The 15505-nt window shown below is 42.8% G+C and overlaps 4 protein-coding genes across 6 annotated transcripts; 3 read left to right on the top strand and 1 right to left on the bottom strand.

Annotated features, from left to right (window-relative positions):
• Positions 1–547: 547 nt before the first annotated feature.
• Positions 548–8450, bottom strand: LOC123312307. 3 transcript variants are annotated; one of them, XM_044896672.1, is made up of 5 exons: positions 8160–8448; positions 4929–5177; positions 3253–3533; positions 1019–1203; positions 548–835 (listed from the first exon to the last, which is right to left on the bottom strand). In XM_044896672.1, exons 3-5 carry the CDS (start codon positions 3306–3308, stop codon positions 687–689), a joined length of 390 nt encoding a protein of 129 aa, XP_044752607.1. In that variant the 5' UTR covers positions 3309–3533; positions 4929–5177; positions 8160–8448; the 3' UTR covers positions 548–686. The 3 variants fall into 3 exon arrangements, with proteins under 3 accessions (XP_044752607.1, XP_044752605.1, XP_044752606.1); XM_044896670.1 differs by lacking the exons at positions 548–835; positions 1019–1203 and having other exon boundaries at positions 2850–3549; positions 8160–8450; XM_044896671.1 differs by lacking the exons at positions 548–835; positions 1019–1203; positions 8160–8448 and adding an exon at positions 5262–5316 and having other exon boundaries at positions 2850–3549.
• Positions 2421–3084, top strand: LOC123312308. The gene is made up of 2 exons (XM_044896674.1): positions 2421–2856; positions 2977–3084. Coding segments are annotated over exons 1-2 (423 nt in total). The 5' UTR covers positions 2421–2435; the 3' UTR covers positions 2979–3084.
• LOC123312305 (serine/threonine-protein kinase H1-like) lies at positions 5468–6552 on the top strand. Its single transcript, XM_044896668.1, has one exon. It carries the CDS (start codon positions 5538–5540, stop codon positions 6549–6551), a length of 1014 nt encoding a protein of 337 aa, XP_044752603.1. The 5' UTR covers positions 5468–5537; the 3' UTR covers position 6552.
• Positions 8451–12606: 4156 nt separating the features above from the next.
• On the top strand, positions 12607–13854 carry LOC123311652. Its single transcript, XM_044895721.1, has one exon. The coding sequence runs from the start codon at positions 12607–12609 to the stop codon at positions 13852–13854; it is 1248 nt and encodes a 415-aa protein (XP_044751656.1).
• Positions 13855–15505: the final 1651 nt, after the last annotated feature.

Below are 15505 nucleotides of genomic sequence, written 5' to 3'. Positions count from 1 at the left end.
TCCATCCGGACTTTAGTAAATTTTTTTTTTTTGAATTGATTATTCATCCGAGCTTCAGTGAATTTTATTGAGTTAGTTGTTCATCCGGGCTTTAGTGACAGTGATATTTAATCGGACTTAGTGATACTGAAACATTATAACCAGTGTTGAATTATTCCGTGTGTTAGCTTTGAACTTAGACTTTACATTATTTCATACCGGACATTGAACTTATTGAGAGTGTGTTACTGGATCGTGAGTCGGGTGGCAAGATAGTTGAACTATATGTCATTGAACATGGATGTGAACAGGCTGCTCAGTGATGAATTGACTTATGAACTAGAACTGAGAGGACAGTCAATACCAAGCACTGTGATGACAAAGCGGAGTCTACTACGACAAGTGTTACAATCAGACATACCGCTACAGCCTTGCACATCAATGAACCCCACACTGGATATCGACATTTGCCAAAATAAACTCACTGATCTAGTGGAAGCACTTCAGAATTTCAATCACGCTAATGCGACTAACGAATTTTCGCGAATATTCACAAGATTAACACACATTCAGGGAAGACTGAATTTTATTGTCACTTCCGATGAAACACAGTTACAACTGATCGAACAACTGAAGGCGACTACAACTAAGGCTTTGGAGACGCTGGAGCAACTGAGTAGTAGCAACACCCGTGGACAGCCATCCAGTCAGCAGGAACGGTCCCTCTTGGATGTGGAGGTTCCCAGTTCACCTGGGATGTCCCCGATCCAACCGGAAAGAGCTGAAACATCCCTGATTGATCTTGGAGATGGGGTCAATCTTCTGACAGCTGCTGATGTCTCACATACTGGTACACCTGTAAGGAATAAAACATTAGAACATGTCATGAACGAGACAAGGCGGACATGTACAGCATTACTGCGGCAGATACCGGCATTACCTGTCACCCAGTCACAGGACTGTGGGACAGCATCACCTGAAGATCCGACACCAAGAAGATGGATTAATTCTACCCGCAGAGTGTCTTTTCCACACTTACCTGCGTCTCGTGTGAGCTCTGGCAGGACCATGACCAGAGAGAGAGTACCACTGGAACCGGAACCCCGACCGTCACCGGTGCCAACCATTCCTGTCCACAAATGGAATATTTCATTTGGTGGCACAGGTAGTGTGAGCGGCTTCATCGAGGAGGTGGAGAGATTGGCCGAATCTCGTAAGGTGTCCCTAGAACAAGTATTCGAGTCAGTTTATGAACTACTGCGGAAGGATGCCAGGGATTGGTTCATCCCCAGGAGGGGTACATTCAGGAATTGGCAGGATTTCAAGGAGCAACTTAAGGAAGCATTTTTACCGGTGAACTATGAGGAGAACCTGTTGGAGGAAATAAAAAGGAGAACGCAGGGTCCTGATGAAAAGCTGCTGATGTACGTCACTCGAATGCAGAATTTGTTCCAGAAACTAACATACAGTAGGCCAACCGAACCGGAACAAATCCGAATCATCAGGCAGAGGCTGTTACCGACCCTACAACAGGCCTTAGCATTCCAGGAGACTAACACCTATGATGAGCTCCTGCGAAAAGGAAAGGTTTTCGAGTTAGTACAGTGGCAGATGAGCCAGTACACCAGGCCACCCTCTAAACCGGGTCTTCTTGACGAGCCCCACCTGACGTATCGTCCGTCCCAACAAAACCGGCAACAGGCCAGTTTCTCCTTGGACACCGAAAACATATCAGGAAACTCAGAACCACCAGTACCAGTAGGTCACAACAGACCACAAACACCGCCGTCACCGCTTAGAAACACCCAGCCAAGACCGGGTCGACCAACGGCACGAGTCGACAAGCAAAATACAGGTTCACCTAACCGAACCACATCACCTATACCAACACGACGATCAAACCAACAAGGAGACCGACAGGAAACACAGGGAAACCGGACTGATCCACCGACGAGGAAAGTGTCTTTCCAAACACAGTGCTTCCGATGTGGTGAATACGGCCACATGCGACGGGAATGCCAAGGACGACCGAGGTTATTCTGTTCTCGTTGCCAGAGGAAAAACATTCGCTCAAGCGATTGTCCGTGCAGCCCGGAAAACTAAAGGGAGGTATGGAGAAGGGGTCGACCATATCTCCGGGGACGCTGACTCCTATGGCATCGACCGTGTGTAACGACAACCGTCCGCTGGTGGAAGTAAAAGTAGCCGGGAAGCGCTACAATGCACTAATTGACACCGGAGCCACCAGGAGTTTCATCAGTCAGAAAGTGGCAGAACAGTGTGAACGCAAAGGAATCACGGGAGAACCCGTTGAGGATGGCTTTGTGGTAGTTGCCAATGGTCAGTATACCGCGACGCCGAAACTTTATACTACCGCCATACACATCGCTGACTATTCTTTGACCGACATAAAATTTTTGTTGGTGTCTGATTCACCGGTAGACCTCATACTAGGAATGGACGTACTGGGAGTGTACAATTTTTCCCTTAACCTTAGCACCGCCGAGTGCTATCTGGAAGGCCGACTAATCTCCAAACCAACACCTAAAGTGGGAAAAACTGTGGAGGTACACGCCACTGGCGAACACTTGCTGGAACTGACCAAGGCACAGAAAAAGAAGTTGGACGCTTTTCTCGCCAGAGAAATGAAGGAGTTCGAGAAGTTGTCCGGCACCACGAAACTGATAGAACACAAAATCAAACTCAAACCTGGGACAGAACCGATTAAACAGCGATACCGGCCACAGAATCCGAAGATGCAGGAAATCTTCAACCAGGAAGTAGATCGAATGCTGGCTGAGGGAGTTATTGAGCCTTCTAAGTCGCCGTGGAGTTCACCTGTTGTGTTAGTCAAAAAGAAGGACGGTAAATACCGGTTTTGTATCGATTTTCGAGCAGTCAACGAAGTGTCCGTTAAAGATGCGTATCCGTTGCCGTATATCTCGGGAATCTTGGACAAATTACGCAGAGCCAAATACATTTCGACGATTGACTTGAAACAGGGATACTGGCAAATACCGTTAGAAAAGGATAGCCGGCCTATTACAGCATTCACGGTCCCGGGAAGAGGACTATTTCAGTTCACCGTCATGCCATTCGGCTTACACGCAAGCCCAGCCACGTTCCAGAGATTCCTGGATACCGTAATCGGTCCCGAAATGGAGCCCAAAGCGTTTGCCTATCTAGACGATATAGTCGTTCTAGGGGAAACCTTTGAAGAACACATGGAGAACTTAAGGGAAGTATTCAGACGACTAAGGGAAGCCAACTTACGTCTCAATCCCGACAAATGTGAGTTTGTCCGGAAGTCTCTGAAGTACCTGGGACATGTCGTCACTTCCGAAGGCATCTGTACGGATCCGGATAAAGTGGCATCCATAGTGTCATTTCCTGCTCCCAAGACCGTCCGAGAGTTACGCCGATTCCTGGGTGTTGCGAGCTGGTACCGTCGATTCATCGAGAATTTCTCCAATGTAGTTTCTCCGCTAACCCTGCTACTCAAGAAGAAACAGCGGTGGAAATGGGGAGAAGACCAGCAGAAGGCTTTCGATATCCTGAAACACAAGTTGACTGAGTCACCGATATTGGCTTGTCCGGATTTCACCAAACCGTTTGTAGTACAAACAGACGCCAGTGATACAGGCCTAGGTGGAGCTCTAACACAAGTGATAGATGGAGAAGAAAGGGTAATTGCCTATGTTAGTCGCACATTAAACCCAGCCGAGAAAAACTATTCAGTATCCGAGAAAGAATGCCTCGCCATCGTATTTTCCATAGAGAAACTACGTCCGTACCTAGAGGGATTCCATTTCACGGTCATTTCCGATCATATGAGTTTAAAATGGTTAAATTCTATAAAATCACCGTCGGGAAGAATTGCTCGATGGTCCGTTTTTCTTCAACAGTTTGATTTTGAAGTACAGTACCGTAAGGGATCCCTGAATAAACTTGCTGACAGTCTGTCCCGGAATCCCTTACCGTCCGTAGATTCCGTATACCTGGCCGAAGTGGAAATTCACTGCCGATGGTACAACAGGAAACTACAGGAGGTTCAGAAGGACCCAGGAAATTTCCCAGATTATGCTATAATCGATGGGAAACTGTTCCGACATTTTTGGGATGCATCAGACTTCACGGAAATTGGAACTGGACAACCCTGGAAATTATGCGTACCCACCGAACAGCGTTCCGAAGTACTGAAGGAGAATCATGATTCGGAACTAGCCGGACATATGGGGATCGCCAAGACAAGTTCCAGGATTGCCCGGAATTACTACTGGCCTGGTATGTTCCGAGACATTGCGAAATATGTTAGAAACTGCACTTCGTGCCAACGTTACAAAGTTTCGCAACAGAAAACTGCTGGGAAGATGCAACCACACAGGATGGCAGATGCACCATTCAGGGAAGTATCTACAGATATCGTCGGACCGTTACCCCGAAGTAAAAAAGGTAATTCTTACATTGTGGTCATGCAAGATCGCTTCACGAAGTGGATCGAGTGCCGCCCGTTGCGAAAAGCTACAGCCAAAACCGTTTATTCTGCGTTATACGAACAAATCATCCTTAAATATGGATGTCCGGCCGTTGTTATCTCCGATAATGGAGTACAGTACGATAGTAAGTTATTTAAAAACAGCCTTCAGGAACTGAATATAGCTCACAGATTTACCCCACCGTACTCGCCACAGTGTAATCCGGTAGAAAGGGCAAATCGAACCCTGAAAACTATGATTGCACAATTTTGCGAAACCGATCAGAGAAACTGGGAGGAAAAGTTAGGGGAATTAGTTTTTGCTATTAACACCGCTAAACAAGAGTCTACCGGGTTTACTCCGGCTTTTCTGAATTTTGGTAGGGAACTAAATGTCCCTAGGGCGATTTATTCTACAAAACCCCAAAATGAGGAAAACAGTAACCCAACCGAAGTAAATAGAGACATGACTCACCGTACAGAACAAATCCGGCACCTACAGGAAGCACATGAGTTTGTGCAAGCTCGCTTGTACAGGGCTTTTGAACAGCAGGCTCATCATTACAACCTACGCCGTAGAGAAGTTCGCTTCCATGTAGGTGACAGAGTTCTCCGTCGCACAAATCCGTTATCATCCGCTGTCGACAGTTTCGCAGCTAAACTGGCTGCAAAATTCGCCGGACCGTATACCGTTATTAAGGTAGTCTCTCCTGTAGTGTATGATCTGAAAGATGAACAGGGTAAGAAGGTTACCAACATCCACATTAAAGATTTAAAACCGTTTCATTCATAATAAAGGTGTTCTCACCTCACCGTTAGTCCGTAAGTTTAACAGGACCGTCTATCATGATGCCGTTAGCCCAAATCGTTGATTCGAGGGCGTTCGTTGCTCTGTTTTCTTCCACCGTACAGCCAATCAGAACCATTGTTGTCGTCTAACCCGTATGTATGGCTGTATAGCAAACCGTTTCAGATGACAACTTTCCACCGTCTGTACAAGATCGACCGGAAGCTGGCCCAAGGGGGGTTTGGCCGGGTTTTCCAGGCTCGGCGGAGGGGCCGAGAAGAGACCGTTGCGGTGAAGATGGTACCCTTCAGCGCGGATGCTATCAGGGAGGTACAGCTCCTGGAGGGCATCAACCACACGAACGTGGTGAAATTAAATGAGGCCTTGGTATCCCCTCCGGATATATACATGGTAATGCCCTTATACCAAGGGGACCTCTGGGACCTGATAGACGAAAAAGGACCAAGGGCGACAGTGTCGGGGTTCTTCCGAATACTGCGTCAAGTGGCGGAGGGAATAGCCGCCTGTCACCGAGAGCACATTGTCCACCGTGACATAAAACCGGAAAATGTGCTCCACCGAGGCGACCGTTATGTGGTGGCCGACCTGGGATTGGCCTGTAAGTTGGAACCGGGGCAGGGCCTCCTTACCGATCTGGTTGGCACCAGTTTATACTGGGCCCCAGAACAACACCGGGGAGACCCATATGGTATAGGAGTGGACCTTTGGGCACTCGGGTTGGTGGCCCGATATGTGGCCACCGGTCTGATCCCACAACCGGATGATCGATACTCCGGTGCGGAGCTGGCGGGCTTAAGCTCCCCTGTCCGGTGGTTCATCGAGGGATTGCTTAAAACCGATCCGATCCTTCGGCGACCTGCGGGGCAGTGGGATTGGGCTACAGCCGGCGCGGCACTGAGTATGGGGGTCTGGACGGGTCCAACCTTGCCACCACCGTTACTTCCAATGCCACCACCGTTAATTCCCATGCCACCACCGTTGATTCCTATGCCACCCCCATTGAGTCCCGTGCCGCCACCGTTAATGCCGATACCTCCAATTTCCGAGTCTCCGTTATCCCCGCCCAATATCCCGGCCGCCGAAGGGCCTGTCCCAGTCGAGCCCATACCGCTGTCTCCAAGTTTGGCGGCCCGACTGAAAGAACAGCCGGACTTCCGGAAGTGGTCCGCTTCTGTGAAGAAAAGGGTGGCGGCTCTCGTCCACCCCGGCGAACCAAAGCACCGCCGCACCCGTCACCGTTTCCGTTTTCCCTCGGGATCAGTCCGACGAATCTGGGTTCCACCCAGTTGAGGGAACACCAACCGTAAGGCAATTTGCCCGTCTGTAACCGTCTTACTAATAAACATGTTAAGTCTGCTACCTCAACCAGGGGTGTTAACAAATCCCTCTTATATCCTCAGATTGAACACCGCTGGCGAGTATGGAGTGGAAAGCACCAAAACCTATACCACATCCGTTAGGACCCTTAGGCAAGCACACCACAAACCTTGCACCGCCGCCACCTGAGGTGTCAGCCCGTCTACCGCCGCCGTCGGCCAATTACCGTAAGAGAAAAGGATATACAGCACAAAAAAGGGACCACCGTACCTCCCCTGCATCCGAGGTCAAGAGACCCGCCTATGAAGAGAACATGGAAGTTCCGACCCGACGACCGCCTGCCCAGCGTACCGTGGGGACCATGGGCCCAGATGTGTTCCTCGAAATCCGCCCGGGTATGTGTTGGCGCTGTGGACAAGGACAGCATAACAGGACGGAATGTACCGGTAGGGCAGTATTATTTTGCAGTAGGTGCGGACGCCTGGGAACTCTATCTAAAAATTGCCCCTGCCACTCCGACCGTCGACAACGTACAACCGTACCGACCAAACCCCGGGGAAGAAACCATCCAAAAATTGCCCGACCAGCTGAACCGCAATCAACGACCGACGAACCGCCACTTACGTTGGAGAGACTGGGAGGCCGTTTGCCAACGAGCGAAGAGCTAGCACTCCGCCCCTGCCATCGTTGTGGACCCAAAGTGGGATCCTGTAAAGAGAAGACCGACTAATAAACCGTTTAAAACTCGAAACATGTTTTATTCCGTAACCTGACACCGTAGTAAAATCCAACCCGTTAATTAATTAAACATGATCCCCAGTCATGTGAAATTCCGTTTTAATAATTACTGTTCCGTTAACCATCCCACCGTTGATTTGACAAACCCTTTGTCAATATCCTGACAGCAACCGTCACCGTAGAAGATTTCATATCCTATTCGGTTCACCGAACAAATCAGTATCTACAATGTCATCTAACTAAAAACAATACTTTCTTTCTACAATTTGTTCGGTGAATTAAATGGATTCATGATACCGTTCAAGCTTTGCAATTACAATTGGAAAACATTTTCAAATGGTCAAATTCATCTAGATATAGCCAATCCGTTCAGCAACACCGACATGTCAAAACGATATAAATTGTCATCTGTCTGTGTTTCTGAAAGGTACATCCTGTAGACAGAGCAAAGCACAGCTTGAAATCCGTTACATTAATTATTCTGTGAATTCACAAGGTTCCAAAACAAACCGTTGCTTTAAATATTGTATTCAGAATATTTAAGATGAATAACGATTAACAAATACTAACCGTACTACCTTAAAATGGATAAATAGTCTGAATTGTATCTAGTTCTCTACTACTGTTTTCCTGTGTAACTTTTTCTATGAAATTGTAACACCGATACAGGTGAAATTGCATATCCGTGATCTGTTCAATTTAATTCTACCCAAGAAAACTGGAAAAAGCTCTGTATACTGTCAATGTTCTACTGTTAAAACATAACCTATGTGGCAATTAAGTCTGTTCTAGGATATCAATTACTCCAACAAGATTTAACTGAAAGTTCAGCTGTTAACCTACCTAGCGGGGACTGTCGGATCAGAGAGCCTCCACCATTCCTCCGTCAAGGATTACGTTCCAACTCCGAACAAGATTCTGGCACACAGTGAATGTCCACATCCACCTCCAGTGTTTTGAGAGGGTCCAATTCACCTCCAACAACGAGTGATTTCAAGCTTGGGTACATTTCCACCTACAACGAGAACACAAGTTAGTGAATGGTTCTTCCCACTTGAAGTACTAATCGAAAGAACTTTGGTTTGATGAAGAGGTTATTCCAAACTCACCTGCTTGACCCATCTTCGTGATCAAATGATGCACCTAAACAACATCCAAGAAAGAAACAGTGCCAAGTGGTCAACGTCAAAGATGCCTCATCGGCCCATTTCGTCGTGAATGATGGTTCCCTAAAATCCAACCGTTAATATGAAATGGAACAATCGATATGTTGCCATCGATGTCATTTCCCAATTCTGGAGTAATTTAATTTCACTAAAAGCACGTTGTTTCTGACAGATGCCACCGAACCAACGACAGTCATAGAGTGCCACGGAATAGGTTATGTCAAACGTCTACCGACAATCGGATCAAAGATCACACGCACTTCGGTCCATAGCTAGGGACGACACCGATCACGGAGCGTAACACAGAGCGCAGAGTATGGATCATGGATCATGGATCGGAGAGAACCACTATACATGGAAGGAGCGCCTACCGGACGATTACTGAACTACACCTGTGAGCAGATCCGGATATCACTTCTATTGTACTGTTTAGATAAGGATGAGAACTCTGTAAGGGTGAGATAGCGAGCACTTAACCGACTTGAATTTCCGATTAATTTTTCTTTTTTTTTTTTTTTTTGGTGGGCCAGTTACCCCTTATTAAATTGAACTTGTGTCTTCAACGCAACTTCAATTTTTCCCAGGGGAGGGGGATGTAACGATACTTGATTGTTTTTTAATAAAAATCAAGCCTCGTTTTAAATATCCGTTTCCCTGAATTTTCTAGTTGAAACAATGCAACACCGTCTGATGGAGATTTCAGTTTCAATATAGTTGTTCCGTTTCATTTTGGAAATATTTTTCAGAATCCTGATGAATAAATTCAAATTCCGTATAATTGAAATTTCCATCATTAATCCGCCGTAAGAATTCAAAATAAAGAAAAAGTGTCTTTCTGCATTCGGCGTTGTTTTTCCGTCCACAAAAACACACCGAATTCAGTATAAAACAACGTGGATTGCAGATAACGACAGTTTCTTTTACCGATAAAGAGATAACCGCCACCGAGAATATTTCTTCTGGGGAGAATATTCGAGAATTCCGAATTTTGAGTGCAATTTTGATCACGTGACCGTCCACATGTTGGAGAGTTAATAAATAGGACCGCACCACCAGACGAGGATTATTAATTCATTATTATTCATTCGGTAGTCATTCGTTATAAATTCATTCGTATTCATTCGATGGTCATTCTGCGATTCTGTATTCTAGTCTTGATTCGGTAGTGATTCTTTTCTTGATTCCTTCGTGATTCTTTAATTTTTCCGCTTTAATTAAGTCTGTCTTCGTATTAGAGTTTTCCTTTGCTTTTCTTTATTTTTTTTTGCTAAGTGGTGGTGTGACCGTACCGGAACAAACTGTAAGTCTCTTCTTGATACCGCATACTTCGTGATTCAAAGTTGCATTCTTTTATTTGTTAAATTGTGTTAATCCTTGTTGTTAATCCTCCTGTTTAACGCAGACTTCTGTCGCCTGGTTCTCTGGTGAACCAAGACCAGTCGACGGAAATCTCGAAGTTTTTCTACTGGTAATGCTTGGCGTGTGACACCCAAGGTTGCCACAGAAAGACCACAGTAACCTATCCCGTCCTACCCCATTTGTGTTCCGTTTAGACTTCCCGTTCAACGCAGACTTCTGTCGCCTGGCTATCTGGTGACGGAAACCAATCGGCAGAGGTCTCGAAGTTTTTCTACTGGTAATGCTTGGCGTGTGACACCCAAGGTTGCCACAGAAAGACCGCAGTAACTTATACCGTACTACCCCTGTTGTGTTCCGTGTAGATTTCCCGTTTACCGCAGACTTCTCTCGCCTGGCTATCTGGTGACAGAAACCAATCGGCAGAAGTCTCGAAGTTTTTCTACTGGTAATGCTTGGCGTGTACACCCAAGGTTGCCACGGAGAGACCACGATAAACTACCCCGTTATCCTGTAAATTGTTGCATTGTGTTTCACCTGTATCAGCCCCGTCCCGTTTATTAAATAGTTTCAAATTCTGATTGGCCTGTACACTGAAAATCACTGGAAGTGCTCGGGATCAAACCCATTGCTAAATTAACCGATTACAGAGACTTGGATCTTTCTGAGACACCCGGTTGCTGTAAATTTTGTGTAAACCCCGTACATCCGTTATTGTCTCAGAAGGAATCAAAGTGACTGCTATTAATTGTTTGCTTTCTTTGATACCTGATAGTTTGACTGAATATAGTTGATTAGAATATTCTTTGATTCATTGATTTCACTTTCTGATCACCGTGACAAGTTATTACATTTCTGTTTTCCTTATTTTTGAACTTGGTCATCAGCTGAATATATTTCTTGACTTGGAAATAACTGTATAGTTCACTGTAATTTAGATTGTTGTAATAAATTCGGTTTTAAAGTACTTGTTATCGCTACCACCTTAGATAAACCCAACTCTGTCTCCGACTAGTAGGTACCTGGGTGAGTTTGCTATTTCTCCCTATTAAAAGAATAGCTGGCGCTCGAGATTAAACCCTTTTCCCGACCAAACCCGTTACACATCTATGTTTTAATTTTCAAACCACTATAAAATATTCAAGAGGTCACTATAAATCGCACTCATACGGTCCGTGTCCGATTTAAAGTTCACTGCATTTTGCTGCTTGCCAATCTGTAACATTTCGAGGAATAACCTATTTCTGTAATTCGAATCTGTCTCCAACACTCTGATATCATCAAACCCGAAAGCAAAACTGTGCCCAGTTTCTTGGCAGTGTCTAACTAAAGCACACGAGTTCTTTCCAATACGGCAATCACTTCTATGTTGAGTGATTCTTTGTTTCAACCATTGTTGCGTTTGGCCCACGTAACAACCATCACAATGTTGACATGAGATCTTATATACTGCATTAGTGCATAATTCTATTGGTGTCCTTTCCTTGGTCCTCGAGAACAGGTCACCTACCTTCGTCAAATTATATTTGGCGAGTTTGATGTTTTCAAATTTGTTCAAAACTCCTATAAGGTTGGGTGTCAAATCTTTAACGAATGGAATCCTCATGAATTTAAAACTGTTTGTTTGTTCAGTTGTTGTTGTCAACCTTGATTCCCTATTGTGTATCAATCTGTTAAGGGTATTTTTAGGGTAACCGTTATTCTGAAAAATCTCAAACAACCTACGTAGGTTCTTTTTCAGCAATGATTCATCTGAGATATAGCATACTCTATTTTTTAATTCTTTAATCATGTTTATTTTTTGATTATAAGGGTGCTGGGAGTGAAAATTTATGAATCTGCCCGATGCAGTGGGCTTCTGGTACCAATCCAGAAGAATCCTATTATTTTCACTCCTAATTACTCGAGTATCTAAGAAAGGTAGGCTGTTATCCCTTTCAACTTCCATAGTGAATTTCAAATTTGCGTTAAATCCGTTGAATGTATCCAAAATGAATGCTGTTTTATCCGCTGGAATTGCACAAAACAGATCGTCAACAAACTTGTAAAAGAAGGGTATGTGGAACCAAATTGTTGGTAAAATCATGTCTAATAGATAGTCCAAGATGATGGTTGCCAAAATGGCGCTCAACGGTGACCCCATTGGTGTGCCGAATATTTGCTCATAAAATTCACCGTCAAAGAACAAAGTATGCGTTGTTGAATATGAACTCAATGATCTCAATGAAGCTCTCCCTGCTTAAGGTAGTGTGGGGTTTTATTAGATCCCAGTTTTTTCGCAGAATTTCTAATATGAGATCCAACGGGATATTCGTAAAAAGAGATACTACGTCCAGTGAAATCAGGATATATCCTTCTGGCAGGGTTACATCCCTCATTTTGTCAACAAACGCAAACGTATCTTTAATGTTATATTCATTTCTATCATGGAATGAAACTTTCAAGATGTCAGCGATGAATTTTGAAATCTGAGGAGGGACCCTACGGCAGCTGCACAGAAGAAATTGAATGAATTATTAAGGAGATTACACCGATTGAAGGAAATAACTGACCCACAAATAAAACACTTGACAATTTATAATTCTGCCCATCCGAAACTCTATACCCTACCGGAGATTCATAAGGAGAACATACCTATGCGCCCCATTGTAAGTTCTATTAATACTTTAACATATAAGATTTCAAAATTCATCGCTGACATCTTGAAAGTTTCATTCCATGATAGAAATGAATATAACATTAAAGATACGTTTGCGTTTGTTGACAAAATGAGGGATGTAACCCTGCCAGAAGGATATATCCTGATTTCACTGGACGTAGTATCTCTTTTTACGAATATCCCGTTGGATCTCATATTAGAAATTCTGCGAAAAAACTGGGATCTAATAAAACCCCACACTACCTTAAGCAGGGAGAGCTTCATTGAGATCATTGAGTTCATATTCAACAACGCATACTTTGTCTTTGACGGTGAATTTTATGAGCAAATATTCGGCACACCAATGGGGTCACCGTTGAGCGCCATTTTGGCAACCATCATCTTAGACTATCTATTAGACATGATTTTACCAACAATTTGGTTCCACATACCCTTCTTTTACAAGTTTGTTGACGATCTGTTTTGTGCAATTCCAGCGGATAAAACAGCATTCATTTTGGATACATTCAACGGATTTAACGCAAATTTGAAATTCACTATGGAAGTTGAAAGGGATAACAGCCTACCTTTCTTAGATACTCGAGTAATTAGGAGTGAAAATAATAGGATTCTTCTGGATTGGTACCAGAAGCCCACTGCATCGGGCAGATTCATAAATTTTCACTCCCAGCACCCTTATAATCAAAAAATAAACATGATTAAAGAATTAAAAAATAGAGTATGCTATATCTCAGATGAATCATTGCTGAAAAAGAACCTACGTAGGTTGTTTGAGATTTTTCAGAATAACGGTTACCCTAAAAATACCCTTAACAGATTGATACACAATAGGGAATCAAGGTTGACAACAACAACTGAACAAACAAACAGTTTTAAATTCATGAGGATTCCATTCGTTAAAGATTTGACACCCAACCTTATAGGAGTTTTGAACAAATTTGAAAACATCAAACTCGCCAAATATAATTTGACGAAGGTAAGTGACCTGTTCTCGAGGACCAAGGAAAGGACACCAATAGAATTATGCACTAATGCAGTATATAAGATCTCATGTCAACATTGTGATGGTTGTTACGTGGGCCAAACGCAACAATGGTTGAAACAAAGAATCACTCAACATAGAAGTGATTGCCGTATTGGAAAGAACTCGTGTGCTTTAGTTAGACACTGCCAAGAAACTGGGCACAGTTTTGCTTTCGGGTTTGATGATATCAGAGTGTTGGAGACAGATTCGAATTACAGAAATAGGTTATTCCTCGAAATGTTACAGATTGGCAAGCAGCAAAATGCAGTGAACTTTAAATCGGACACGGACCGTATGAGTGCGATTTATAGTGACCTCTTGAATATTTTATAGTGGTTTGAAAATTAAAACATAGATGGTTCTGTGTCTTCATTTTGTTGTCTTCTCATGAGATGGCGTATTGTGCCTACAGCGTAGTATCGTTCCACCGTTAGCTATGTAATGTATAATGACTGGGGATTTTTCATGTTTTTTAAGCTGATTTCTGAGAAATTTGTCATTATTAATGTTAATTGCAGTCGATATTATTGATTAATGTTTTGGTACATCTTGTAAGTAATGCCGTTTTGTGTTTTTGTCTTGTTTTTCACGTTTCATTATTTTGCAGTTTCTCCTGAAGAAGTTGACAACTGTCAACGAAATATTGAGAAGTAAAGATAAATACAGAACTTATTGGCTGTTTTACTTGGAATTAGACCACATACCCGATAAAACTAATTTATTTATATATATATATATATATATATATATATTTATATATATATATATATATATATATATATATATATATATATATATATATATATATATATATATATATAATATATATACATATATATATATATATACACAAAAGTATGAATCTAAAAATATACAAACAAAAATTTCGGACCATGAAACAGCACAAATATTAACAATACCTATACAAAAAATATCTACAAAATATCAATATAAAAGAATTATGTCCAAGGAAAGAACTGATAACTTAGCAAAACGACTGGAATATGTAAACTGGAATGGTCTACATAAAATACCGAAACACGATATTAACAAGCAGTGGAATACCTTCTTGGATATGTTTATGAATGAATTTTAGAGTGCATGTCCGCTGAAGAGAATGCCTGTTATTAAGCCAAAGTGTATTAGACCAGAGAACGAATGTATAAAAAACTGCAAGATGAAACTTGACATCCTACATCCATACAAAACAAAGAACTTTGCTTTCAATGAGGCCTATAAAGAAGTAAAGAATATGACAACCTTCTAAGAAATGAAAAACGGAAATTATTCAAGAAGCAAATTGTAGAGTCAGACAACAAAACTAAAAGTTTGTGGAACATAGTCAGAACTATCAAAGGCCAAGGTACAAGAACTTCCCCCATTTTAGAAAATCCTAAGGAGATGGCAGAGCGATTTAATTCTTATTTTTCAACATCGGCTAAAAACATATAATAATAAAACAAAAAATATCACAAGTTTCCTCCAATATTCCACCAAATCCTAATACATTTCGATTCGAAAAAGTAAATGAGAAGGAAATTCTAAGTATGATAGATCTGTTGAAAAATAAAAGCAGCTCTGGAATAGATGGTGTGCCAGTGAACGTGATCAAAAAATGTAAAGAACAACTTGCCCGTCCCTTGACATACCTGACCAATAACTCGCTGGAACTGGGTGAATTTCCTAAACAATCAAGACAATCACTTGTGAAACCATTGTTCAAGAAGGGCTGTGAAGATGCATTAGAAAATTACAGGCCAATAAGCCTTCTTCCATCTTTCTCAAAAATATTTGAACTCGTGGTGAGCAAACAACTAATGGCTTTCCTTATTGATCAGGATACTCTGCCCTCCTCACAACATGGATTCATAAAAGGAAAATCTACCCAGACTGCAATATACGAGTTCATTAGGAAAACCTTGGGGGCCCTGGAGGGTTCGGAAATTGTGATGGCTGTCCTTCTTGATCTTTCGAAGGCTTTCGA

This window comes from Coccinella septempunctata, chromosome 4, assembly GCF_907165205.1.
Source record: "Coccinella septempunctata chromosome 4, icCocSept1.1, whole genome shotgun sequence".
NCBI lineage: Eukaryota > Metazoa > Arthropoda > Insecta > Coleoptera > Coccinellidae > Coccinella > Coccinella septempunctata.
The sequence above is the reverse complement of the archived record's forward strand: the minus strand, read 5'-3'. Positions and strand labels throughout refer to the sequence as shown.